Genomic DNA, 26,862 nt, shown 5'->3' with positions numbered 1-26,862 from the left:
ACTGGAGTCAAAGGGATTGCCTAAACAAAACGTGCCCTGCAATTTCTCCAAGCTGGGAATCAAAACAATTTCATGTTTTAAGCTATTACCGTCAATATGATTTTTTTCCCCCCGCAAACTACTGCTCAGATCCAAACAAAATAGATTTGTTGCCTTGGCCAGGCAATGAGTAGCAAAATATGAATTTACTCCAAAAACTATATTGATGACTAAATCTCATCAGTTTAGAGGTTTCTTTTTCCCCTTTCATTTTTAGCCACTGCTCCAACTGAATTAAAAAATAAAAAACACACACACAACACGCAAAATAAAAAACACACAAACCTTAGGATCCACCCTTCCCTGCAGTTAAGAACATGGAAACCTCATACAGACACCAAATGAAGAAATGTAATCTTGAGCCTGAAATTTCATAGGCATCCAATTAAAAAGACTTAATGAGCACGATCATGACTTCTCGAATGGTGCGGATTAGTTTTATGTTTCCTGTTGCTCTTATTATATTTACATGTTCTTTAGCATCAAAGAATCTGTTCCTAGAAATGTCTTGAACAATAATAAGTGTGATGAGCTGAAGGTGTGGTAGTGAGCACAGCAGATTTCCAAGCTGATAGATCTTACCATCTTTTGCATCCTTAATACACAGAATTGAAGCATCTCTAGTACATCGGTTTCTTCTGGACTTTTCTGTACCATGAATCAAGATAGTAAAAGAAAGAGAACTTTTCCAAAAGACCCAACTCCAACTTCTGGCAGAATCTTGTCAGCTCTAAGAAAGAGAGTCTAGAATAGGTGCCAATTCGGAGAATTCCATCCAAAATTAGTAAAGGAGGATAAAATCCTTTGTAATATTACCTGTTTCTTTCTTTCTCTTGAGAGTTTAAACATCTATTAGAAACAAACTCTTTACTCTTGCTCTGAAAAGCACTTTCCACTGGGAAACTAACACATTTCTTAGTTTAACTGATAATAAACTAATGACACTGGGAATACAGAAGCCTTGACTTTCTGAACTCAGGAGAATCTTCTAGAAGCTTCTAACTTGGTCCTCTAAGCCTTGAGAGCTATGGTGACTAGGCAGATTTGGGTTCGTATTTATTTCCCAGAGAGGAAAATGAGGCCTGGGAGGTGAAATGATTCCTCAAAAGCACAGAGCATCCGGGGACAGGACGACAGTCTCCAGCAAGGGTTAGACCCCCGATTATGCACCCCTTCTTCCTTGACAATTGCCAAAGAAAGAACACAAAGAACTAAGTAGATATATAATTCCTCCCTCTCAGACCCACTGATGCTCTAAAAACAACTCTGGCAGCTCCAGTAAGTGTGGTTAATGCTTTGAGATTTGCAGCGTGCTCGTTCAAATATCGTTGCTTGTTCTACACAAGTTAAACCCACATTTCAGGCATAGAAACTGGCCTAGAGAATTCACGTTCCTGAGGTGAACAGCAAGGAAGGTGGAGAGCTGGACTCAAAACTCCTGATTCTTAATTATTTTATACGTTTTCTCTGTCATCTTCATGCTCACTGACATCACCAACCAGCATCCACCAGTCTGGGGAATCTTCCCATATTCCTGTCTCTGTGCTGAGGGCTTCGCGTGGATTTCATTTAATCCTCACAACAACCCTATTACTACAGAGTATTGTACCGCAGAGGTACTACTCACAGGTTGTGTTATCATTCCCATTGTACAGACAAGGAAACTGAGGCATAGAGAAGTCGAGTAACCTGCACGCAGCCATAGAGGCCAAGCCTGGTCAACAAAGCTGTGGTACCAGAGCCCAAGGGCAGGTTGGTGGACTCTCGCTCATGACAGGGACTGCAGGGCCCCCATAAGAATCTGAACAATACCGGCTTGTCCCCTGGAGTGTGTGGGCCCATCTCTTGGGCACAGAGATTTCTTGGTTCTTACTTGGCCAGGCCTGCCATTCCAAAAGGATCTTAGGAAAAACGGAGGAGGGGAAATCAGAAGTAGAAGCACGTACAACACCTGCAGCTCCGGCCAACTCATCTGATTGTATCAAGAGGTCTACGGCCGTGTAAATAAGTCTGTGCGAGGGGAAAAAAAAGGCCTTTAGATGACTATTTTTGTGTCTCCCTCAATGGAAGAAAAGAAATAAATACATTGGTTGAAATGAATACAGATCTCAGATTGACCCAGAAAAGAGAACTATTCGGTGGTGAATAGCCACTGCGGCCATGAATTGATGCAGTGCGCCTAATAATGAGTTTATTTTAGAGATTTTTGTCTTTGCTATCTGACCATCAGCTGCAGGCCAGAAACTTAGCCAAGGATACCGAAGTTCAAGTTGAACTTCTCCTGGGAGATTGACTTTCTTTCCTGAGTGATTTATTTATTTATTTATTCGTTGCCAAAACCCCAACTTCTAGTTTTGTTTTAAATTTAATATGGAGATTGGGTTCAGGAGTTTGAGGCTATTTCTTTCTCTTTTGTGCATTGTTGTTTTTTTTTTTTTCTTTCCCCTCACTCACTTCCACAGCCTGAAGCCAGTCTTAAAATGGAGAGCCCAATCCACTTGGGACAGAGGCCACCTGGCTTCAGGGGTTTAAAAAAAAAAAAAAGCTCTAAAAAGCTGGGCTTTTTAAAGGATTTCCCTTCCTAAAAGTCAAGAGGCCCAAGAGCTCAGCATTGTCACTTTGGAAAGGTGTGGGCGGTTTGGCAGGGGGGTACAGCAGACCCCAGCCTTGGAGCGTGGGAAATGCTTGCAGACACAGGGGGGCTGGGGGGAGGTTCAGAGAGATGGGTATCAGATTCCTGGGTAGCTCCCGGCTCCAGTGAGGGCTGCCTATGTGGGGGTGAGGGGCAGGTTGCCAGGGGATGGGGGGAGACCAGGCCAGGGGCCCCGGCAGCGGAAGCCGACCCACTGATATGCCTTCACCTGTTTTCAGTCCGCTCCCCAGGGAGAGACAATGCTTGGACGGCCCGGGGTGACCGGTGGGACTGTCTGCTTGGCTGAATCGGCCCTGTGTCAAACCAGTGGATTTCAACAAAAGACCAGAGCTCTGAGGAAGGGGCGAGGGCTGACAACGTGAAAATCATCACCCCTTTTAGAAAGCACCTCATCTTTTAAAGGACCACCGGGGAGCTGGTTTACTCAAGTGCAGTGGGGCATGAGGCTACAGCGGCCAGTGCTGCGTGTGTGTGTGTGTGTGTGTGTGTGTGTGTGTGTGAGTTTGTGTGTATGTACGTGCCCTCACACACACTCACACTCAGACCTAGGGCTGGGGCTCCCAGGGGTAGCAGCTGAGTCAGTCTTTCTTTGAGGATCTTTCTGAGTCACTAACACTCCCCTTTCATAATCTTCCAGAAAGAGAAAGGACAGGAATGCAGTTCAGTGTTCCATCATCAGATCAATAAAACATAGGCTGCCCTACCCCACCCTGCCGACTGCCTGCGGAAGGTTAACAGACACAGGGCTTGTGCAAGGCAGAAATTGGATGAACCAACTGGCCGGCAGGCAACAGGACAGCACTGGCCTGGTCTTTGATTCTGATGGCATCTGGGTTGAAGCCTCATTTGTTTTGGGTCCATTTTGTCAGAAACCCTGATATTTGGAGCTACGGGGAAACCTACACTCTTGAGAGGTATAGTGATTTCTTCTGTCCAAAGGGTAACTCAAGAAACATATAGGGACCTCATAGGAGTCGCCTGGTCCCCTTCCCGCCTTGTGCTCCGAAGCATCCCTTTCTGAAGCAGCTCCTGGAGGCAAACTTCTTGTATGTGCTGGGGCGGTGCTGAGACAGAGTGAAGACAAAGTGGGGATTCCTTTGCACGTGTTAGAAGTCTATACAAACAGGTGACTGTGGGCTCAGAGGGGACAAGGACGAACGATTTCCTTTTGTCCCATCTCCGCTGCCATCCTTGTGACGGCACAAGGGGAAGCTGCGTTTTATAAAAGTCCAAGAGGCTTTGTTGGAGAGTCTCAAGGGTGGTGATCTCATAACTCATCCTCCACTTATCCTCTGTTCCCTTGTCTCACTTTATAGTTCTCTCCACACCCATAAACTCCAACCACCCTCTCATCCCTCAGGAAGCCCAGCGGAACTGTTCCAAAGCACTCTTCACTTCGCGTCTGGCTAGACAACACAGCTTATTCTGATGAAAAATGTATTGCGGGCTCGGGGGTTTTACTGAGCTCAGGCACAAATCCATCGCTTCATGGCTGCCCTTTTCTTTTTATGGAAAAGTCATTTGGGTTCCCCAGATCTGAGGATCCCAACCACTTTTGCCCCACTGTTCTTCCCTGACAGTCAGGTTAATGTTTTAAAAAGGCCCAAGTGGGGTCTGAGGACTTCCTGATGGATGGATTTATCTGGTAGAGAGAAAGGGGATCCTGAGAAATTTTGTTAGAAATTCGGTTCTAGGTGGAGCTCCATCCGCTTAGTAAATTTCTAATGAGGGGACTGCAGCCTTCCAGTCCCCTGCATCCAGGTCTTTTCTTGTAAGTTTATATTAGTAACTCTTAAATCGATTATATTAATAGCTCAGTCCTCAGCATTAAGCCCCACAGCGACATTTCCCATCTCTGAAAAAAAAATGCAAGCTACAGCAAACCTAAAATTGTTGTGGGCATGATCTAAACATCCTTGGGATAAGGGTGGTTTAGTCCTAGAACCGTAAAATCTATCAACAAGGAAAAATCACTTCCTGTCAATGAAGGCGTGATGGGGAGCCTCTTTGAGCAACAGTAAGGAGATGTCTGTACCTTTTTTTGCCAGTCTGCACCTCCCCCAAGTGGATCCTTTGTTCTTTATCAGAGAGCCATGTGGCTAGTTCCCAGAGAGAGGGCAGTGGATCAAAAGGCCTGTTTTCCCCATTAATCAATTAGAACAGTCCAAGACCTATTGGAAATATTAATTGGTCCATGCAGTGATTTCGGCACATGGGTTGTCAAAGAGTGACCTCCGAAACATCTTTCACTTATGTACCCTCAACGCTGCCCTGCCCTAATCTTCCCAAATAACCCATCTATTCAGGTCTGTCCTCCATGGAACTCAGCGCTTTTTCTGCCTCTGTCTCCACAATCCTTCTGGCACTGTCTCGGGTGGTAGCCGGGATCGTTACACCTACGTCATTTCCTGGAGGGAGAACACCTTGCATTTCTTAACTTCCCAGAAGCTAACACGGCATTGAGGTGCATTCTCAGGGACATTCAGTAGTCATAACAACACTGGTGTTCAGGAGCAAAACAACTCTGGCCAAGGAAATCTGATCTAAAAGCGTGTCACACAGACAGCGTTAGTCTTGCGAGAGAGACCACTAACCTAATTATGGATCAATTGTTCCAAGGTCAGGTTCAGGAACTTTCTGCCATGGAAGCTAATTGGAATTTGATGCAGAGAAAGAATAAGGACAAACTGCCCTTCCTCCAATGAAAAGAGTTGAGGATAAACTTAAAAGTATGGAGGCAGGCACCTGAGGACTCGGGCTGCACAGGGCCAGGCTGCCCAGGGGGATGAGCTGCCCTCGGACGCCATGGGTACCGTCTCTGGGAAGAAACAGTGGGAGGCACAAGCAAAATTCAAAATGAGGAGTTTGTTTTTGAAACATGAAATGGAAGGGTGAGTATTCTTGGGAGCCTGAGAGACTGGATTGGAGCCCCAACTACTGTTTACTAGCCATGTGGCCTTGGGCAAACCAAATGGGAACTTCCTGAGAGTCAGTTGCATTATTGATAATATTGGAGGAATGACGTGGGCTCCATAAGAGCATTGGGAGAGTCAAATCGGATCCACCTTTACTCTGTAAAGTAAATTGTGCTATTTCAGTGCAGATGAGAGTTCTTATTTTCAGTTCCAGGTACCTCTTTCCTAATCTCCCATTTCCTTCAGCGTCACCCCAGCTCATCTTAGTGATACGTATTCCTCTCTCCCCTAGAAACTTCTGTTATCACCTCCTTTCCTCTTATCAAAAATTTTGTATCAGTCATTTACACTTTGGAGCAACTGAAGTGTTGTCAGCGCCTAAAGGAATTTCTGGTGTCTAAGGCAAGCTAGAGAGGCATTTGAGAGACAGTGTCTTCCTGAGACTCTTAGAAATCACACAATGATCTGCCTCATCTACTCATGTGTCTGATTGGCCTTTCCCTATAGCTAACATATTTCATCAATTTCAGGGCATATTATTTTGTTTTGTTTTCACATTTCTTTTTTTTTTTTTTGATGTGGACCATTTTTAAAGTCTTTATTGAATTTGTTACAGTACTGCTTCTGTTTTATGTTTTGTTTTTTTGGCTGTGAGGCATGTAGGATCTTAGCTCCCCGACCAGGGATTGAACCCGCACCCCCTGCCTTGGAAGGTGAAGTCTTAACCACTGGACCTGCAGGGAAGTCCCTGTTTTTACATTTCAACAGCTCTGAAATCAGGATGTATCTTATAATCATTGATGTGTCATACTCTAAGTAGCACTGCTTTCTTTTTTCAGTGGTTGATAAAATAATGATGCGTCTCATAATCCAGGGTGTTACACAGATGCAATACAACGCTGCTCTTATAGAGATAACATGCTTGTCAGGAGGATTCATTAAGGGGTCAAGGAGAAAAGTGAGGTAAGGCAGCAGTTGCTGTGGAATCAGATCAGGAAACAAAGACATGGGCTGTTTCATTTTCTTTCACCTTTCAGTTGCTAAGCATTACCTGGATATTTGGATTCTGCCCATTGATATCAGCTTTGGAAAGATCTGGAAAGTTTGGTAGATCAAGGAGAAAGGATCTGGGGCCATCTCTTTGCAATGAAGGGGGCCCAGCCTCTTGCTGGAATTGCTGTCTGGGGAATGGTTCGTGTGCAGACTGGTGGTCCGAATGCTCCCCTGGTGTTTCTTTGGAGAGAGGAGAGCTGGTTTCCGATGTCGAGGCACTTTCCATGTTGAGGTTATTCTAAAACAAACAAACAAGCAAATGAACAAATAAATAGGAGAAGCATGATTTAGAAATGCCACCCTTAAAAATTCAGGACAAGGACAATTTCAGGGGCTGGAATTAAGCCAGGATGGTATTCCCAACTTGTTTTCCTTCCATGGCTTAGTTTTTCTATCTTCAAAAAGCTAAATCATCCGGAAATTTTCCTAGCCTGCTACTTGGGAATTTTCTGAGGGCTAATGTGTGATTGGATATTAATCAAACATCAAAGCATATCAACAGAAAGTGCTAATCTGAAGGAGACTAGGTGCTCATTTAGAACTGGAATCAAATTATGGTTTCCTTATCACAGCTTCAATTGATTAACCACTCTGGCTTGAGTTATAGCCCCAGTATCCAGTGTTTGTTTCTTTGGTGTGGGTCAGCAGAAGATCTGACCAAACTGGGTAAAATACTTCAGCCAAATCATTGATTATTTCTAACCATCCATCCATCCATCCATCCAACCATTTTTTTCATCCATCCACTCACTAACCTATTTAACTTTCATTCCTCCTTCCTTCAGTTCTTTCATTCATCTACTCATCCATCCTTCCATCCATTTATCCGTCCATCCATCCACACAGTCAACAAGTGTCAACCACATGCTAGGCACAGGAAAGCCATGAACAAGACAGACACGGGTCCTATTCTCTTAGAGAGTATGTCTAGTTGGGGGGAATAAACAATAAATACACACATAAATAAGATCAGGTCAGAGAATGGTGATTGCTAAGAAGAAAAGGAAGAAGAAAATGAGATAGAGTGGTCAGGGCAACTTTAGATAGGTAGCTGGGGAAGACCTTCCTAAGAAGGTGACATCTGAAGTGAAACCTGAACACCTGTAATTATCTGGGGGAAGAACATTCTAGCAGAGGGAACAGCAAGTAAGACAGTCCTGAGGTAGGGATGGCTTGTCTCATTTGAGAAACACAGAGAAGGCCAGTGAGGCTGGGATGGAGTGAAGGAAGGGAGAACGACCCAAGATGGGGATGAAGAGGTGGAGACAGGCCAAGAAAAAGTGACAAAAAGGCATTCTGAAATTGAATGTCTTTATCCCGGAAAGAAAAGTCCAAGTCTGTTGTTTTTCCAAACTAGCAAAAAATGTCCGTGTTTAGTTGTCACTAGGGGAAATTTTTTCCAGTGACTGAAGAGTGTAGTAGTTGCTGGACTTCTTTCTCAAAGCAGTCCTTCTTCTGCTCTCATTCTTCCTGGACCTCTTGTTGGATGTTTCCTCCATCCCTTCAGGCATAGCATTTTCATGTTTACTGGTGGAGGGAGATGTGGAGATAGAATTTCACCAGTGTTTGGGTCAGTGGTTAATGTTCTTGTTATTCTTGGGCATGTTTGGGGGTTTTGGAGTGAATATTCCAGCACATTGCCTCCACACACACTCCCTGCCCCCTCTCACAGCAGCGTCTTTGACCCAGTCAAGGGGTTACACCTGGTATCAAAACACTCCCGACTCTGAGTACCCAAGGCCAAGAATGGCCTGAGGATGAAACACATGCAGTGGGTAATGATCTTATTAGAGAGCTGACCTGAGGGGATGGATTTTTCTCTCTTTGAACAGACATGGGGCTGTGAGGAATAAACTCACTTGTGCAGAGACCATGTGAATGTTCCCAGAGGCCAAGAAGAGGCTGAGCTAGAAAGAAGCATGTCTGCTGTCTCTTCCTTAACATGTGCAGTTACGGCAGGGGAAGTGGGCTGCTCTTCATCATGTCTTTGCTTGCCCTTCTCCTCTGCTCAGGAGATGTGGCCAGGGGCAGTGTCTTTGTTCACCTCTCCTGTCACCTTTCTGCCATGTTTTCATCTCCTGACACTTCCTCCTAGGGGGAGTTGCCCTGCCATCCCCAGGCATTGCTCAATGCAACAGAGGCCAAATGTATTATGCTGAGATTATATTATCCAGCACATAGAGAGAGACAGAGACAGAGACAGAGACATGCTAATTCTTTCCTCAACGTAAGACCTTTCTATCATAGCCCAGGGGAAGATAACTGAATGCAACTGTTCCCTTGTTTTTCTCCCTGGATCCTCAACAGTGTTAGTAAGGACAGTTGACTTCTCATGGAGAATTTATTGCACAGGGTTTGGGAATCTAAGTCTCAGAAGGGACCCAGGATTTGCTTGTCCATGGCTTGAGGGATCCCCGGCAAATCCAGCCCTCACTTCATTATAGCAACTGGGACATACTGTTTAACTGTGTTAAAGATGGAGCTCTTTTTACTTTTCCCTGTGATGAAGCACTCTTTCTACTATGAAAACTTATATTTTATTTTATATTTGGTACTTTTGTTTTTTGGCCACACTGCATGGCATGTGGGATCTTAGTTCCCCAACCAGGGATTGAACCCATGCCCCCTGCAGTGGAAGTGAAGAGTCCCAACCACTGGACTGCCAGGGAATTCCAGAAAAACTTGTATTTTAGAAGAAGAGATAGGAAAGGTATCTGTGCTGCTTATTTGGCATTTCACTTAGACGGCTGAAAAAACAAGGACTGACTATGATGGGTTTCTTGATCTGACTCTGGACTTTTTACTGAGAGGAGATACACTACCCCAGAGTGATCCTGGCTTAGACAGGGACCAAGAAAACCCCTTAAACTCTCTGTGGCTCAATAATCCTCCATGTAAAACAAAGCAGACGATAAGGAGAATCCCATGCTGTCCCAGCAGGATGGTCAAGAGAACTCAGGGTGGGTTGTGACTATACTTGAAAAGAGAAATGTAGAGTTAGGGCAACCGGGCTGGACGATTCAGGCCTCAAGTGCCTCTGCCGCGAAGATGGGGGCTAAAGTACATGTTGGCTTGAATTATGGACACAGTTGTGGCATTTCTCCATCTTTCCCCAATCCTCATCCTCCCACCCCTCCAACAACATTTGGAAGATGAGAATGGGAATAATAAAAAATGCTAATCACGATCTCTGAATATCTGAATTATTCTTGCATTTTTACAAAAACATATTTATCTGGAAATCTTGGCTCCCTCGAAACCGTGGCATGCCCCCAGACTGTTCAGAAACTGGAAGCTCTACGGTAGGGGGAGGGTGCCTTACAGTGAATCATATAAAATGAAGCTCCACTTTATTCAATCAATGACAAGATTCAGGGAGTCACCATTATTTTGGTAATCAAGAATTTAAATCTGGGGCGGGAGACAGTAGACAGGGTCTGCTAACAAGGCAGGAAAACACCTCTTCTTCATTCTTTCTCAAAGACCCACTGTACGGCTTCCTTGTAGAGGCCCCACTGGAGGTCATGGTTGATGCGCCGAGCTCACTCACCAAGAGATCCACTTAATTATTCTAGCAGAGTAAAGGTTCTCAGGAAGGGTGGATCTCAGAATGAAGATTTAAACAGTTGGTATGTTATTCAGAAAAGCAGACAGTAGTCTCCGAAGACGTGAGCTTTGGACAGTCCAGGGATTGAAGGAAAGAAATATAACCATTCTTTCCAAGGTGCTGCAGGATTCATTTTGTTGAAATTCAAGTGACATGAGGGCATCTGCTCAGTTTGGGAAAATATGTCTTTACCCACAATGTGTCTTTGAGTTGACTTTCAATCTGTGACAATGCTGCAGCTCCAGGAGCCACGTTCTCTCTAATCTGCGAGCTGTGGCTACTAATAAAGAGAGAGAGAAGAACTAAAGCTAGTTAGCGGTTTATACGCATGCAGTGTTCCACTGCCAAGGAAGGTGACCTGTGGTGGCCAAATTGTCCAGCTGCTGCTGAACGCTCCCCATCTTTGGGCATAGCTCCTGTCCCTCCATTGTTTTACAACTTACTCTTGTTTAAAATAGGAATAAAGTACTAATATTTTAAAGTGTTAACAATAATAATAAAATTATAAACTAGGCTCCATGCTCAAGCAGCCTGGAGTTTTGCCTTAGATGGCAGTATTATTGTGGCAGACATTGTAGTTTCCTCCCCAATATCCATTCCCCACTTTTTTTTTTTTTTTTACTCAGTGCTTATTTCAGGTGGCAACGTGCCTGGCTAAAACTACATGTCCTAGCATCCACTGCAGCTAGGGATGACCATGTGACATGGTTCTACCCAATGAGATGTAAGTGGAAGGTGCCTGATGGTACTATTGGACAGAAGGCAGAGTCAGTTTGCCTTTTGCCTCTTTTCCATCTTCCATTTTCTCCTGGCTGAACTGTGGATAGTAGTGGTGGAAGTGAAATGATGCCACTGGCAAGAGGTTGAAGATACACGCCAAAGGTGGCTGAATGGAAAGATAGAGGAACCGGGGTCCCCGATAGCATGACAGAGCCTTCATGCTAGTCCTGGAATGATGCCCTCTGAACTTCTTGTACCCTTGATACAGACAGTAGTATTGACAATACTGCAGCCCTAGTAGCAATGTTCCCTGTACGATTCTAATTTGAGAGCCGTGACTGCCAATAAAAAGGGAAAAGCCCTGTTTAGCAAAGTGACTCAAGACTGTGTACCATCCCCAGCTGTAGGAAGTACCAACAGGGCATATAGTGAATCATCACCGTGACCTTCACAATGGCAGCCAGGTTATGGGTACTCAGCTCTGCTGCTGATTTTCATAATATCCTTTTCCAAATCTGCCCTCTACCCCCTTCTCTGTATACGTATAGAATCTTCTATTATTTCAGCATCTATACCTTACATTTCTCAAATCTATTACTCACTGGGTAATGTAATATTTCCTTTAATTTATCCAAAAATACTATCATTAAAGTGCAAGGACTTTGCCCTCAAAGGATCCAGAGATCCTTGGACAAATGGCTGATCCCAGAACTTGGGCAGGGAAGTCAAGGTGAGTTTGGGATATTTTGCTGTGTCAGAAAGCCAGGAAGACTTCAGTGATTAATGGTGTCCTCTTGAAAGAACACAGGAGCCAGACTGAAGGGCCCACCCTGCACCAGGATTAGACAATTTGGGCGTTAAAACAAAAAAGGTTGTCGTTGACTGCCATACATTGCATCTGTGACATTCCATGAGCCTATGATGATACTCATAAAAGAGAGGAAGCCAGAAAAACCATCATCCCCGTTCGAGGTAGGGATCATAAAACTCCTTACTTTGAACATTTGTATTAAAAAGAAGTAGAGTTTTGTCTAAGGAAATAAAGTTTGAACTGAGATTGAAAAACACAGGTAAAATGAAGCCCGTGAAGCAGGTGAAGAGGACGGAGCAGAGGGGGAGATGGGCCAGGGAGCACTGCAATCCTGGCAAAGGATACGGTGGGTGCAGACTCCCTGAGGCCTCCCAGGGCCTGGCGCAGAGGCCCAAAGGCTATCAGAGCTGGAATGGAGTGGGTGTTAGGCTCAGTGCCAGTCTGCTGTCTTAGTAAGCGATCACTGAGTAAATAATACAAATGCTAGGCCCAAACCCAGACGTCTGGACCCACCAGCCTTCGGTCTGAAAACTTTCTATCCTACTGTACTGTGACTTTTCCATTAGGTCCCCACTTCCCCACTGGCATTCTCTGGGTCGTCTGGAGTCTTGCTAAGCTTTATGTGTGGGGATCGCCTCCCTGGCTCTCATCGGCTGGCCCTGGATGCCCCTGGGAAAGCTCTGTGAAGATGTGCTGAGAAGAGAAAACCTCTCATCGGCAGACCAGGTACGGTTTCTAAGATAACAAGCCCAGGCACTTTGTCATTCATGTCCTTTCTCCCCAGGACATCCCTGGCCCAAGACCAAGGATGCCCAGCAAACGCCCTTAGCCCCTGCGGTGAGGACTTGCTCATTTTGGCTGTCCTTGTGACCAAGGTGGATCACCACGGCCACATCAAGGTCAGCATGGCCACAGTGGACAGAGTTGCCAGCTGGTCATTTGACATAGGAGCGAGCGAGAGAGGGAGGGGTTCTTTGGAGAACCAAGTCACAGGGGAAATTAGGGCAATCAGCTCTAGGGGGACAATCAAGGTGTGAAAATGGGCGATGGGTCCACCTTTGGAAGAAGCGTGCTAAGCATCATTGTCCCAAGTCTGCAGCCAGCCACCTACCCTGTTCCACAAACATCAACCAAAGGCTGGAGTATGAAAAACCGGGCTGATGTGACCACTTCCAGAACCTCCAGGAGAGGCACAAGCTAGTACCAAATTGTGGCTGGCTTGGACAGTTTTAGTGCTTTTTTTTTTTTTTAAGGCTGTGGTAACTATTCCCAGATTAACACAACCAGGCAGACTTCTTGGAGGCAGATGGGATGGCAAATTTCTGGAGGGCAAAGAACAGGCCATATCTACAATCTCAAACCCCACACCCTCCAATTCCACAAGCTCGGGGGGCACCCAATAAGTACTAGTTGATGATAATGATGGCCATGGGCCTAGTTAGATTTTGTTTTAATTAGGCTCAGGCTACAGGCCTCATTACCCCTAATGTGCCTTTTATGTGGGATTCTAAAGAAAAAAAAAATCCAAGACTCTTATATTGAAGATATTAAAGAAGATATTATTAGCAATGCTTTTGGTCTCATAGACTTTGAACAACAAACAACAAAGATTATAATTAACGTCACTGCAGCCTCTCTCCTTAAAATATATTAACAATATAGCTAATTAGCAATATGTCCTCATTTGGGGCTGGACATCTGCATATTATTATCGACAATGCTTGTTTCCTTTTTCCAGATTAAAGGCAGCCATGCTGCACCCAGGCATATGGCCACACTCCTTCCACATTAAAACACTCCATATTCTTCTCCCCACGATAAACACACTTGGGGCTTTATCTGTGTTGGGCATCGATTTTTGTCTGGAATATTTCCACACGTCTAAAAATAAGTTCAAGAATGCCATGGGTGGTATTTCAAAGGGAAGAGCAAAAATTTCCCTGTTTGGAGAGAAAGAAAGAATAAAAGGGTCCTCTGATTATCTTTACACATGACTAGGGAGCAAGCGCTCCCAGGAAGAGAAAACCAGGAGAGTGAACAATGTGAATTTCAGACGGGAAAGCCTGCTTTCTCAGGGGGTGCGCTCGTTCTTAGGACTTGGGAAGATGGCAGAGAGACGGTGATCACAGGAACGGAAGCAGAGGTGGCGGAGGCTTGTTCAGTGCAGTGCTGGAGAGGAGGAACCAGGATCCATGGGGAGGTCCTCGCACTGTTGAACACACCGATGGTGAGGTCAGCCACCTTCTTTTCTCTCTAGGGTGTGTGATGGTAATCACACCCCTTCAGGCAGCAGGAACAGAGCAAATATCCATGGCTCTATTTTATGGCAAGCATGAACATGCAATGCCCCTTTGCAGGAAAGTACAAATTCCTGGCAGAGGGAAGTGGCCAGAACTGTGCTTCAATCTTTGCTGTCGGATCCTGAAGACAATCCTGGCAGCTAGTGACATAGGCACGTCGTGTTTCAAGAATGCAGGAGCGTTTCATCTTGGTTGGGAATGGAGCCCTCTGTTGAAAGTCTGACTAATAGCTGAGGAATCTTCTGTTATGGGGGCAGAATGTATCAGAAGGCTGTTTACTCTAGGGCTTGGGAGTGACCTTGCTTATGATCTCAGGCGATGCTTTGGAAGGAATGAAGAATGGCCGACTCCTTGCACTTGGGCAGGGAGCTGGCTCCACAGGGGAAGGGGCCGCTGGTGTGTGTCTCCCACCCCTGTGTTTCCTTCTTGATCGAAGTCTCTTGGGGCCGGCTGACAAAATGGAAGTCAACGCCCCTCTAGCTCGTCGTCTCCGATACTTCTGTAAACAGCTTTGATCTTGAAAATGTGCGGATTATTGGTGATTTTTCAAGTTGTACTTTCTCCACTGCTGGCAAAGAAAACAGAGTGAGAACCACGCGGGCCCCATTTCCTTTATGTCCTGTTAGGCTAAAGAATGAACAGAAACGAGACGCAAATTATTCTTTTAAGTCTAAGAAAACATGTGAGAAGTAGAGTCCAAGGCTGGAAAGCCAATTTGGCTAAAGAAACCTTCAGCCATCATCTAAACCATTTCTGCCAACGGAGGGGGATGGAGAAATGGTATTTTCCGGACTCCTTCTCCGGGCAAATGGTGGAACTGCCTAGAAGGGACGCGTGTATAAGTTCTCTTGGGGGTGTGAGACAAACCTGCTCCCCAGTAAGCTGAGGGAAGATTTTGTCTGCTGAGAGGGGTACTTGAATTTGAGGGCGGCACTAACTTGCTCAGGGCTATAGAGAACAAGTGAAGGGTGGCCACCAGGGGGCTTCAGCCACGTGGAGCTCAGCCTCCCCTCTAAGTCCAACTTTGAGCAAATATTGAATGAGTGTGGATTACTGTGGATTTTTCAAACTGTGCTTTCTCCATATTTGGGAAGTAAACAGAGTGGTAGCTATCCAGATCCTTTTCTGGAGCCCAGTTTGAAGAGGTACCAAATTATTAGCGTGCTAAATGGCCTAACTATCTAAGTCCTCCCTTGACCAGAGGGAGAGTGTCAAACAGGACAAGGAGACCCTGGCGGTGAATGCCCCCTGCAGTGATTCTGCGCCTCCCCACATGGCCTGGGGGGCACCCAAGGCCAAGGCAAGGCTGGTGTCCGCTGTCGCGAGGCAGAACCTGGAAGACAAGTCAAAGGGCAAAGACTGGCAGAGTTCAGACTGGCCTGGGTGGGGGTTGGTGGCCTTGGGGACCCTTGCCCAGCTTATTGTTTTAATTAAGAAGACGGATTTCTCTCAACACGCAAAGTTAAGACCCATCACTGAAACCTACCACAGATCTTTCTGCTCCAAGTACCTCTAAACTAGATTTTAAAGGGAACTGGACCTTAACCTTGGAATCCTAGAGAAGAGTTCAAGTTGTTGAGGAAGGGTCCTAGGATAGGAGGTATGAGGCCCAGTCTATGTCTCAGCATTGCCCCTACCTAGTTTTATAAGCTTAGGCAAGTTCCTGTACCTTTGCACCTAGATTGGTAGGGTTTGCAAAAACATCCTCTTTCTGTAAATATCTATGCTTTGGGTAGTTGTCTCCTACACTGCCTTTGCATCTGGTCATGTGACTTAACTTTGGCTGTTGGATAAGCAGAGATAAGTGTGTCTTAGAGCTTACCTTTTTTTTTTTTTTTTTTAATTGCTCTTTGCAATCTCAAGGCCTGGGCTAGCCTGTGGGATGAGGACAGACATGTGGAACAGAGACGACCTACCCCAGACTGAACAGCCTGCCAATGACCAATCGCTCAAATGGAGACCATCCTAGACCATCTGGACCCAGCTGAGCCGGTCCAGACTAGGAAAGCCACCCAGCTGACCCATGGAATCGTGAGAAATGATAAACAGTGGTGGTTTTAAAAAGCTAATGAATTCAGAGTGGTTTGTTACATGGCAAAAGCTAACTGATATCAGTTAGCAAAAGCTAACTGATAACGGGACCTCAGTTATTTCTTCTGTAAAATGGGTGTGGCGACATAGGATGGGAACTAGAGAAAACCTCTCAATCCATCTAGTTCTGACCTCCTAGGACTGGAAGCCTCAAGAGACACTTGTCCTGGAGAAAGTGTTTTCTAACAATTAAAGAAAAAAACCTGATACCAAATGCTAAAAACATCAAAATGAGAGTGGGGAAATTAAACAAAAATGTGATGGTTCTAAATGCATGAAGTGCAAATACTACCTTCCATGTCGAGCACGTTTCCTTCTTTCTCCCATCCTTCTACCTGCTGACTCAAAGCTGGGTCAAATCTGTTGGAAAACATCCCTCTGCCTGCTGCTTCCATCATTTACATGTGCTGCTCTGTTAACAGCTCCAAGGTCAGTGTTTCAAAGATTCGGAGCTGAGACTTAACAATTCTCCCTCACACTTTCATGATGCACCTGTATGGCTTTGTTGGCTCTCAGAAACTAGTAATGCTCATTTATTAGGGAAACCCTACTGACACTATAAAACAATTATAGAGCCATCATAGAGCAGCTATAGCCTGGGGTGAAGAGAAAGCTGTACACCACCAGGCCCGGTTCCCTTTCCCACCTGTCCGCACAGATTGTTCTTATTTGGACTCCTGTCTGTTCTCCTCCAGGGAAACTGTTTGATCCCTGCTTGGAAAGCTGGCAGCTGATGTGATTGTGGGCCCTGGACTTAGCTTGGCTAATCTTTCTCTATAAATGGATGGAGTTTTGCTCTGTTTATAGAGTCACTCAACAAACACTTTGTGGGCATCTACGGCTTGGCCAAAAAGTTCCTTCGGTTTTAAAGTAAAAATAAAAGACACGTTCTTCATTTTCACCAAGGACATTATTGAACAACGTATTCACTGTTTTGTTCCACTACCTTCTGCCATTTTTCAGGCAACTTCATAATTCCATCTTCCCAAAACTTTTTATCTTTTTGAGCAAAGAACTGTTCCAGTTGCCTTTTACAGTCTTCCAGGGAATTGAAATTTTTTCCATTAAAAGAATTTTGTAAAGACCTAAATAAATGTAAACTGAAGGTGCAATGTCTGGTGAATATGGCGGATGAATCAGAACTTCCCAGCCAAGCTGTAACAGTTTTTGCCTGGTCATCAAAGAAACATGCGGTCTTGCGTTATCCTGATGGAAGATTATGTGTTTTCTGTTGACTAATTCCGGACGCTTTTCATCAAGTGCTGCTTTCAGTTGGTCTAATTGGAAGCAGTACTTGTTGGAATTAATCGTTTGGTTTTCTGGAAGGAGCTCATAATAGAGGACTTCCTTCCAATCCCACCATATACACAACATCATCTTCTTTGGATGAAGACCAGTCTTTGGTGTGGTTGGTGGCAGTTCATTTCGCTTGCCCCACGATCTCTTCCATTCCACATTATTGTACAGCATCCACTTTTCATCGCCTGTCACAATTTGTTTTAAAAATGGAACGTTTTCGTTATGTTTCAGTAGAGAATTGCATGCGGAAATACGGTCAAGAAGGTTTTTTCGCTTAACTTATGTGGAACCCAAACATCAAAGCGATGAACATAACCAAGCTGGTGCAAATGATTTTTAATGCTTGAATTGGATATTTGGAGTATGTCGGCTATCTCCCGCGTGGTGTAACGTTGATTGTTCTCAATTAATGTCTCGATTTGATCTCTACCAACTTCCGACCATGGAGCCTCGTCCAGAGAGAAATCTCTAGCACGAAACTTCGCAAACCACTTTTGACATGTTTGATCAGTCACAGCACCTTCTCCATACACTGCACAAATCTTTTTTTGTGTTTCAGTTGCGTTTTTACCTTTCTTGAAAGAATAAAGCATAATATGCCGAAAATGTTGCTTTTTTTTCATCTTCAATATTAAAATGGCTACACAAAAATTCACCACTTTTGATAAGTTTTTTTTAAATGCACGCTAATATGACAGCTGTCACAATACAGTCTAACAAAATTGTTTCGAATGAAGTTAAAGACAACTAAACGGTACCAGAGCCATCTTATAGAAAAAACCAAACGGATGTTTTGACCAACACAACACTTTGTGCCAGGTGCCTTGCTGGGATGAGACAGTCAACAGCATATACCTTGTTAAGAGAAATGATCCAAAACTTGGAAATAAAGCAAAAGGATGATTGCAAGTTGATTAGTTCATAGCAGGACATAGTATGACAGGACTGTCCTACTTTTCTAGGAGAATGGACCTTTGTTTCACTTATTATTTACTATTGCTTAGGGCCTAGGGTAAAAGTTACATGCTAACTTGGTGATTTTCACCCTGTAGAAATATAAAATTTTTTTTTTGGTCTGGTAGAAAAAATAACTCATTAAAAGTTCTCATCACAAGGGAAAAAAATTGAAAGTATGTGAGGTGATGGATGTTAACTAAACGTACTGTGCTAATCATTCAAAATATATCATATATCAAATCATTATGTTGTACACCTGGAACTTATGCAATGTTATATATCAATTATATTTCAATAAAACTGGGAGAAAAAGAAACAATAACTCAAAGCTTACTGTTTTATTGCCCTATAGGACATTAACCAGTTTTGCTTCTAACTTGCAAATTTACTTTGTCATGATTTTCCCCACTAATTTTATAAATATCTGTTCCTCACATGCTCTGAACTAGAATTAGCATGTCCCTAGTTCCCTCACTAATTAGTTAAATAAGGCTTTGACATGTATTCATTTTATATGAGACATTTTTAACATTATGAAAATCATATTTGGAGAAGGTTTTGTCTTGAAGGACTTCAGACTCCAGTGGGGAAGTTAAGAAATGCTTACATATAAAATGCCAGGTAGAAAGTGGGAAATTCTCTAGGAGTGAAAGAGTTCAGCGTCAGGAAGTGAAATTATCCATACTTCTAATTATGATTCCACAACTCACCATCTACTGAATCTTTAACAATCACCACATATTCTTCTTTCATTTTCGCTAAAAGACCCGTATCTATCAATAGATACCGGTCCAATGCACTAACAAGCTGAAATAAGTAAGGAGAAGAACGGTTTGTGAGCAGGACTTTTTGTGGGGTTCTCCTTTTACTGGGGAGGGCAGAAGGCCAAGTGTCAGATGGCAGAGGGCACACCCCCCCTCCCCGCTTTCAACCATTTTATTACCTCCCTTCCCCCATACAATTTCCTACTCTGACCTTAGAGAAACAAAGCACCTACTAGTTTTTTTCTCAACAAAGATCATTCTTCCACTAGAACTCAGCTGAGCTTCAAGGAAAGAGAAGAGCAAGTTTCTCAGGGGCTTTCTTTTGGGGATGGTCATGAAAGGGGGGTGTGATACAGCACGTACTTACATGTTACTACTCTCCCCAGGATAAACATCACAGTACTAGGGTGTATCCATCTGAATCTGGGCAGCAAATGGATGGCACTGAGGTATGTATGGGTGACCAAGGGAGCTTAATGAAGGAACAATTGACAGATGTCTGGACAAAGAGGCTGGGAACCACCAAAGATGCTACAGTATGGCCAGGAAAGCCAGTGAGATCTTACACTCCCAGGCCTGAAGAGGCAAGGAAAGGGAGAGGTTACTGTTCCCCAAAGGGAGAGAGAGGTGTGGCTGTGTGTGTGTGTGCACGCACACGCACATTGAGGCCTTACCAAATACTGCAACCTCCCTCTCCTCTTCCTCTCCTCTCTTGCCACCTTTACCATTGGCCAAGTCCAAACAGAAGCTCAAGAGCAAGGGAGCCCATTGATGGGACACATTCCAATCACACATCTGAGGCACAAGTTAGGATGGAGAAGGGTGAAAGGTGGATCTAGAGAGGTGGATGGAAGATACTGAGCACACAGGACATGTCTGCGAGGAACCACACTATCACCCAGGCCAGGCACTGGAAGTTTAATCTTCACAACATCCCTTTGAAGGAGACATGAGCACCCGTGTTCCAGGGAGAAGGAACTTGAATCCCAGAGGCCCCTGGATGGCAAGTAAGTACCACAGCCCCGTTCCTTCCACTGCACGGTGCTGTCCTAATTTCTCTCCTGGGGGTGTTATTTAGAGTAAAAGGATCTGCAGCCCCCTTGGAGTTCCCATCTTCCCCCAGCTGCAGCCCTCGCCCAGGTAACAGGTCCAAGAGGCCTGGTTCAGGCACACTGGCCTGCAGTGCACTGTTGATTTAATCCTCAACTCCGCTCCCCTACTTTGTTTGGTAGGGGGGTCCTGGCCACATTTTCTTAGGAAAACTCCTACCTAGATACCAGTCCAGCCCAAAGCTGTTGGCTTGTGCAGGCTGATGACTTCGCAGGTCCAGTTAGTGCTGGTCAACAAAAACGGTTGGTATGACGAGGCTGAATTACAATAATGGCAGCAAACTCGTGATGGAAGAAGACAGGAATGAAATGGCACATAGCACTTCATGCAAACATTATGGGAGTTACTTCGGTGGGCCAGAGAATGGAGAAAGTAGGTCACAAAGAGCCAGGCTCCAAACTATCGCTTTGGATATTAGCTTTTGGGGTCATCACATTCCTCCTGAGATTTGCTAAGCATTTGGGGTGAACTTTGAAAGTGACAGGGACCCAAATGGCTATCCACAGTAGAAGGTATAAGGAAGGTGTATGCATACAATAGTTATAGAATGAAATGTTATCAATGAAGTTCTCAAATGAAATGTTGAACAATCCAGATAAAAGATATGATTCTATTTATATAAAGTTCAGAAGCAGGTAAAACTAACCGATGTTGTTAGGAGTCAGGACAGTGGTGACCCTGGGGGTGCTGGTGACCAGAGGGGAGCCCGGGGAGGGGGATGTCTGGGAGGAGTAGCCATATTCTGTTTCTTGATCTGGCAGGTGGTTACATGAGGTGTTCGCTTAGGGGAATTTGTTGAGCTGTACACATATGATTTGTGCTCCTTTCTGTATGAAGACGACTTATCTACGGAACTTATATAACTACCAAAAACACAAGGGAAAATAAAATAGAAAGGGAATCATAGAGAAATGGCAGTTGGCGAGGTCACAGAGATTTCTTAAAGACACCAAGCTTCTGTTACTGCTATCTTCTGAACAATTAAACGATGCAGGAAAGTATGGTATTTGAAACATGAGGGCCTCCACTCCGCCCATTGTTTCCCTATGACCTAGTGTTCTCACCTCTAAAATGAGGAGCATCTCTGTAATAAAAACACTTCTTTTCTCCCCTTTATTATCCCCTCTCCCATTGGTCTTTCCTAGGACTCACTCTTACCTTGTTATCTTTTCTCTTGAATGTTTTCTTCTCAGGCCCAGCTCCCACCTTCCCTAGTCCAAACCTCCACCTGCACCTCCACCTCCACCATCTTTCCCAGTGTTGTCCCATAGTCTTGTCCAAACACTCTTTATGGATCATCTCAATCAATGTCTCCCGAAGCTCCCCACCAGATGGGTACAATTATCCTCACCCCCATTGTACAGATGAGAAAACCAAAGTTGAGTATGTTACCAAAGTCACCAGCTCCTAAAGGGTCCAGTGGGGACTGACCATGACTGTGAAATCTGGCCGACAGGCAGGTGCTGATGGGGTTCATGCTGGACCAGTGGAGAAAAGGGAAAGCAGCCTGTGTTGGCTGAAGCCACGGGAAAGAATGTCGATACCTCTTTCAACCACCCCAGTGTCAAGAGTGGCCAGGATACAGAGGGAGGACCTAGACGCTGGCCTCTCTCCAAAGAGGCCCGACTTCAGGAAGGATGGGGAGGCTGGTGCATTAGTCTTTTGAATTTTAAAGCCATTTTCATCTCTACAATCCATATTAAAATATAGCTAGTCCTGAGAATAGTTACACCAGACCTGCCAGGCAGGAGCAGGACACAAGGTGGGTCCCAGGATTCAATGCCCCATCTTTACAGAACATGGTGCAGGGGTTCGTTGGGCAGGGGCGGCACATGAGAGGGTATCTGGCCTGGCCCCGGGATACAGGGTTCCTGCCTCCCAGCCTGGTGCTCTTCCTATTGAACTGGCTGCTCCGGCTGTCCCATTGCCCTCCACGCTTTCCCAAGATTGAATTACAAAACGTTAGCCTTTCCCTTTAGAATTGCAGTCACACCAAAAAATCTGGACCTCACTAAATGCTCTCTGAGTGAATGGATGGATGGATATCCATCCATGGTTGGATGAAAAAACAGAATTTCAAAGCCTAATGGGTGTGGGCACAGCTGACTCCCTGTGGTTTCATTCAGGGCCACCATGCAAGTGGTGTAATCTGTGCATGGAAGAAAAGAGTCTGGTTGGGGGCAGGTAGGGGTTGAAATTGAGACTGGAGGAAGGGGTGCTGTCTGCCCAGACAGAGTGCCTTGCTGTGTAACTCATATAGAGGCTAAGAGGTGCTCATAGATGCCTTTGGGTCAAACCTCTCTGTCTCCTCTAGCTGCAAAGACTTTCTTTCCCTTGGCTACATAGAAAACTCCTACGCATCCTTAAAAACCCTGTTTAGATATTGCCTTCTTTGTGAAGCTTCTCTGAGCTTCAGCAGAATTAGTCTCTCCTTGCTCTGCATTACTTCCCATACCTTATACATACTTTTTTTAAATTGTATTTTTATACGTTATTAGAATTTTTTCATTTTTGTCCAGTTTCTGGCTAATAAAGGCATACAAAAAGTGACTGAACTGCAAACTCAGCTGCACAAGGGGTAAATTATATTAGCCATGTTAGCTTCTTCAAGTCCATTCATCCCTGCTGACAGCACAAAGAGTGTTTTGTCTATTTCTGAAAGTCTTCTGCCATCGCCCTAGTCCAGGCTACCATCATCACTTTCTCCTCTGTCTTTCAAATCTCAGCTTAAATATCACCTCCAGAGAGGGAGGGCTTCCCTAATCATCTAAGTAGTGTCTCTCCCCCCAGACAGTTCCCTTCCATCATTCTGCTTATTTCCTTTCTAGTATTTATCACAAGCCAAAACGTTTCCATTTATAGGCTTTCTACTTTGTTGTCGGCTCCCTTCAGAGTGTCACCTCCTTGAAGCAGGGATTGTGTCTGTTCTGTCACTTCCATGTCTTGGCACTTAGCCCAGAGCCCGGCACAGAGTAGGACCTCACTGCTGCCCTCTGAATGAATGGATGGATGGATGAATAAATGGACAAACAGGATTTCAAAGTCTGATAGGCTAGGCACACTTTATTCACCCTACATGTCTGGAACCACATCTGGGTCCTGGGGTGTGGGAATGAAGAAGGTCTCCCTGGCTTGGTTCCTGGCTTGGTCTGCACTTGCATGGTGACTGCAAGTCCTGGCACAGTCACTCCCCCCCAAGTCATGTCATGAGCAATGCCTGGTGCCTCCCTTTGCCCAGAGAGAGAATGTGGAGACTGGGCTGGGGGTACCAATGGTGACAGATGCCTGGGTGGGACCAATTCACCGCTCAACACCCAGCCAGTGCAGCAAGGAGCAGCCCTGGTGGAGGTCAGGGGACAGTGAGATTGGGAAGCAGGGGACAAAAGGAGACTCTGAAGGAGACAAAGCACAGGGACCCAGGTATTTTGCTCTTTGGAACTCATTTCTGACCCTGAACATTCTCTGAATCTACTTGCTTCTCTTCAATATCAAATAATTCAAAGACTTTATACAGATGTATATCTATATATGTATTTATTTATAAATGCACACTCTTATGTGTACATAAATATCTATTTGTGTATATAACTATGTATATAAGTACGTATATGTGTATAAATATACACACATATTTATACATACACATATGGATAGGTGTGCTTTAATTTTAATTTTTAAGTTAAAGATATCCCAAGTAGCCCATTCTCTCCTAACCCACCTCAGAGAAACTATGGTAATAATGCAGAATTATCACTTTAACGTAGTGGTTCTCAGAGTGCCATCCTCTGAACAGCAGCATCTGGACACTTGTTAAAAATGCCGATTCTCAGGACCCACCGTCACCCTGCAGAATCAGAGTCTCTGGGGTAGGGCCCAGTAGCCTGTGTTTTAACAAGTTCTCCCAGTGATTCTGACGCAGGCCAACGTCTGAGACCCTCAGCTCAAACCAGGGGAAGACGAGGAACGGGCAGCGGAGCAGTAGTTAAGAGCTATTCTTCTGAGGGTCACTTTGGCAAAGGGAAAGATTTCCAGAAAACGAAGGCTTTCAAAGGGTTGGTGTACTTTTTTTTAGGGGAAATGTAAGCAGGGAAACAGCAAATGAGCCCCAAGCACCAAGTCTAGCCTGGGGAGACCCTCTGAGCAGTCAGGGATCCCCCCACGAAGAGGACACTGTGAGGGGAAGGGCAGAGCCCCTCGCCCTCCAGGGTCCCTGAGTCAAGTGACATTCGACACCAACACACAAGGTGAAGAGACCAAGCCCCGAAGATGGAGGGTGAACCACACAACTCGACTGGCTTCCCGCCTTCCCCGGCATCCGTGCCTTCCTGTCTCATCACGCTCGCTTGGGTAGCAAGCGCCCCCCATGGGGCAGCAGAGAGTTTCTGGCTGATTTCTCCCTCACTGTGTGTCTGTCTCCGAACAAGCCGCATGGGTCCGTGGGGAAGGACAGGCTTGTGTCCTGATCGGCAACTGGATAAACTTTTCTAGCTCAGGGGGCTGGCAGAGGATTAAACAAGGCCTGGAAGTGGGCCTTCAGGCAGGCCTAAGAGAGAGAAGTTATCCATCAGTTTATGAGGAATGTGGAAGAGAGATGGTGGGAGATAGAGAGTCGGACAAAGAGTTTCTCCAGGTGCCCCGATGCCACGTGCCTGTTCCCATGGTTTGCAGATGACTCCTTTTTCACCTGAGAGCTCCGTGGTGCCCATCAAGCCCTTCCACCCGCAAACCCATTGGCAAGGATCAATCAGAGTCCATCCAACTCCTAACTTGCAGTTTTCTGGGAGATTTAAGCAAAGACTCGTGTGAAGTTGAAGAAGCAAAATCTATCTGTCCCCAACACATCCACATCAGTCACCGTCTAAGCCAAAGGTTCCTTCTTGAAGGGAGAGTGTTCATTCACCAACTTGCACACCTGTTCCTGGTCCTTCAGGGTGATCTTCCAGCAAACAGAAGCCTGATGGACGCCTTCACCCTGGGGGTCTGAAGTCCCCGTGGGCAGTGTCCACTCCTGCCAGGAATCCACCCCTACAAAATGGTCTCTTCAAACAAGCCACACAGGCCCCAACTGGAAAGGCTCATGTAGCGACCAGAGCTTTGCTCTCCGCTAGCAAATTTATCCCTCGTTCATTGACAACGCCATGTGTCTGCTTGAACTCCAAATCTTTCCTATTCACTCTCCACGTCTGCACACAGAAGCACTGGTTTTAGATAGAGCCAAACCCATTTTTAACCAGAGCCCTGGGTATTCAGTCACTAAAAGCTCCAAACACCCTCCCCAGGGCCTACAGAAAAGGCACGCTGTCGGCAGAAAGTTCTCCACCGTGGCCCATTTCATGAACTTATGAATGGCTTCTTTCAAAATCCTGATTTTGAAAGCAGCCTCCAGAAGGTCAGGAGACAGTTTGTTACAAGTGGATCTGTTCCCTCTCTGACCAAAGGAAATAGTTTCTAGCTTTTCCAAAGAGAAAGGAAGCATCTTTTGCCCGGTCCTGGTTCTCTCCCTCCCTCACACCTTGCTCTCTCTCTGCCGGATCATGATCTCAGGCCTGAAGCCCCAGGAATAGAAGATTCCTGTCCTCGGAATCCTCACCCCCTGCCCCAAGCAGAATTTCGCTCATTCCGGGTCTTGAAGAAAGATTCCCCGGCACACGTTTGATCTCTTCACGCTCCGTTCTCATTAGTCCTTCACACTCTCCATCACTTGGAAAAATAAAAACAGCATGGTTCAGTTTTAAGGTTAAGAACTGACAGTCTCCATAAACATTGTTACAGTAAAAGCCGACTTATCCACTGCCAGCATTCGGTGTCTGTGGGAGGGGGACGTGGAAACCCTGAGCATCAGAACAAGAGAACAAGTGCTGAACGTCCAGCTGCTGGGTGAAGGATGCCCCCATGGTGTGGCTGCCAAAGACCTGCGTGGATCCATCCCTGGAGAGTTAAAGGATTACAGGGAGAGACAGGGAAATTCAAGGAGCCGGGTAGCTCAGGTATAAATTCCTGACCTATGAAAAACACAAAGCCATCAATGGTCCTAAGTTATGAGATCGCAAAAATTAAAAGTGGTCCATGAAGAGGTTATACAATCATTCTCAGGATGCTATAAGTAGGAAGAAGCAGAGGGTGAAATAGATGGAGGCAAGGAAGACCTTGAACATCTGCCACACTCCACCCTCAACCACGTCACATATTTACGTGCTGAAATCATCTAATTAGCTGGGATTTATTTTGATGGTGTGTGGGCAGATGAGCATCAGAAACCTTATTCACTTACTCACTTATTCATGCAACATATAATTACTGAGAGCCAATTGCTCTGTTCCAAGTGCTGGGAATACAACAGAGGGGAGACAGGGACAGTCCTTGCCCTCATGGGGTTTATAGTCTCCAGTGGCAGTTCTTAAACTTTGCTCACCTCCTGATGTCCAGGTCACACCCCACGCTATTTAAATTAAGGTGTCTGGAAAGGATCCAGGTACTAGCACTTTTAAAAGATCCCTAGGGGATTCCAATGTGCAGCAAAGTTTGGGGACAACATAGGAGTTT

At 45.2% G+C, this 26,862-nt stretch overlaps 1 protein-coding gene across 2 annotated transcripts in view; it reads right to left on the bottom strand.

Moving 5' to 3' along the window:
* The window catches only part of ISM1 (isthmin 1), an 89,634-nt gene that overhangs the window by 24,934 nt on the left and 37,838 nt on the right, over nucleotides 1–26,862 (bottom strand). For both annotated transcript variants that reach the window (XM_079944027.1, XM_079944028.1), the window contains exon 2: nucleotides 6,659–6,898. In XM_079944027.1, coding sequence (XP_079800153.1) covers nucleotides 6,659–6,898 — 240 coding nt within the window. The remainder of the gene's footprint in view (nucleotides 1–6,658; nucleotides 6,899–26,862) is intronic.

This window comes from Stenella coeruleoalba, assembly GCF_951394435.1.
Source record: "Stenella coeruleoalba genome assembly, chromosome: 15".
NCBI lineage: Eukaryota > Metazoa > Chordata > Mammalia > Artiodactyla > Delphinidae > Stenella > Stenella coeruleoalba.
Note: the sequence above shows the minus strand (reverse complement) of the source record. Positions and strands in the feature narration are given on the sequence as shown.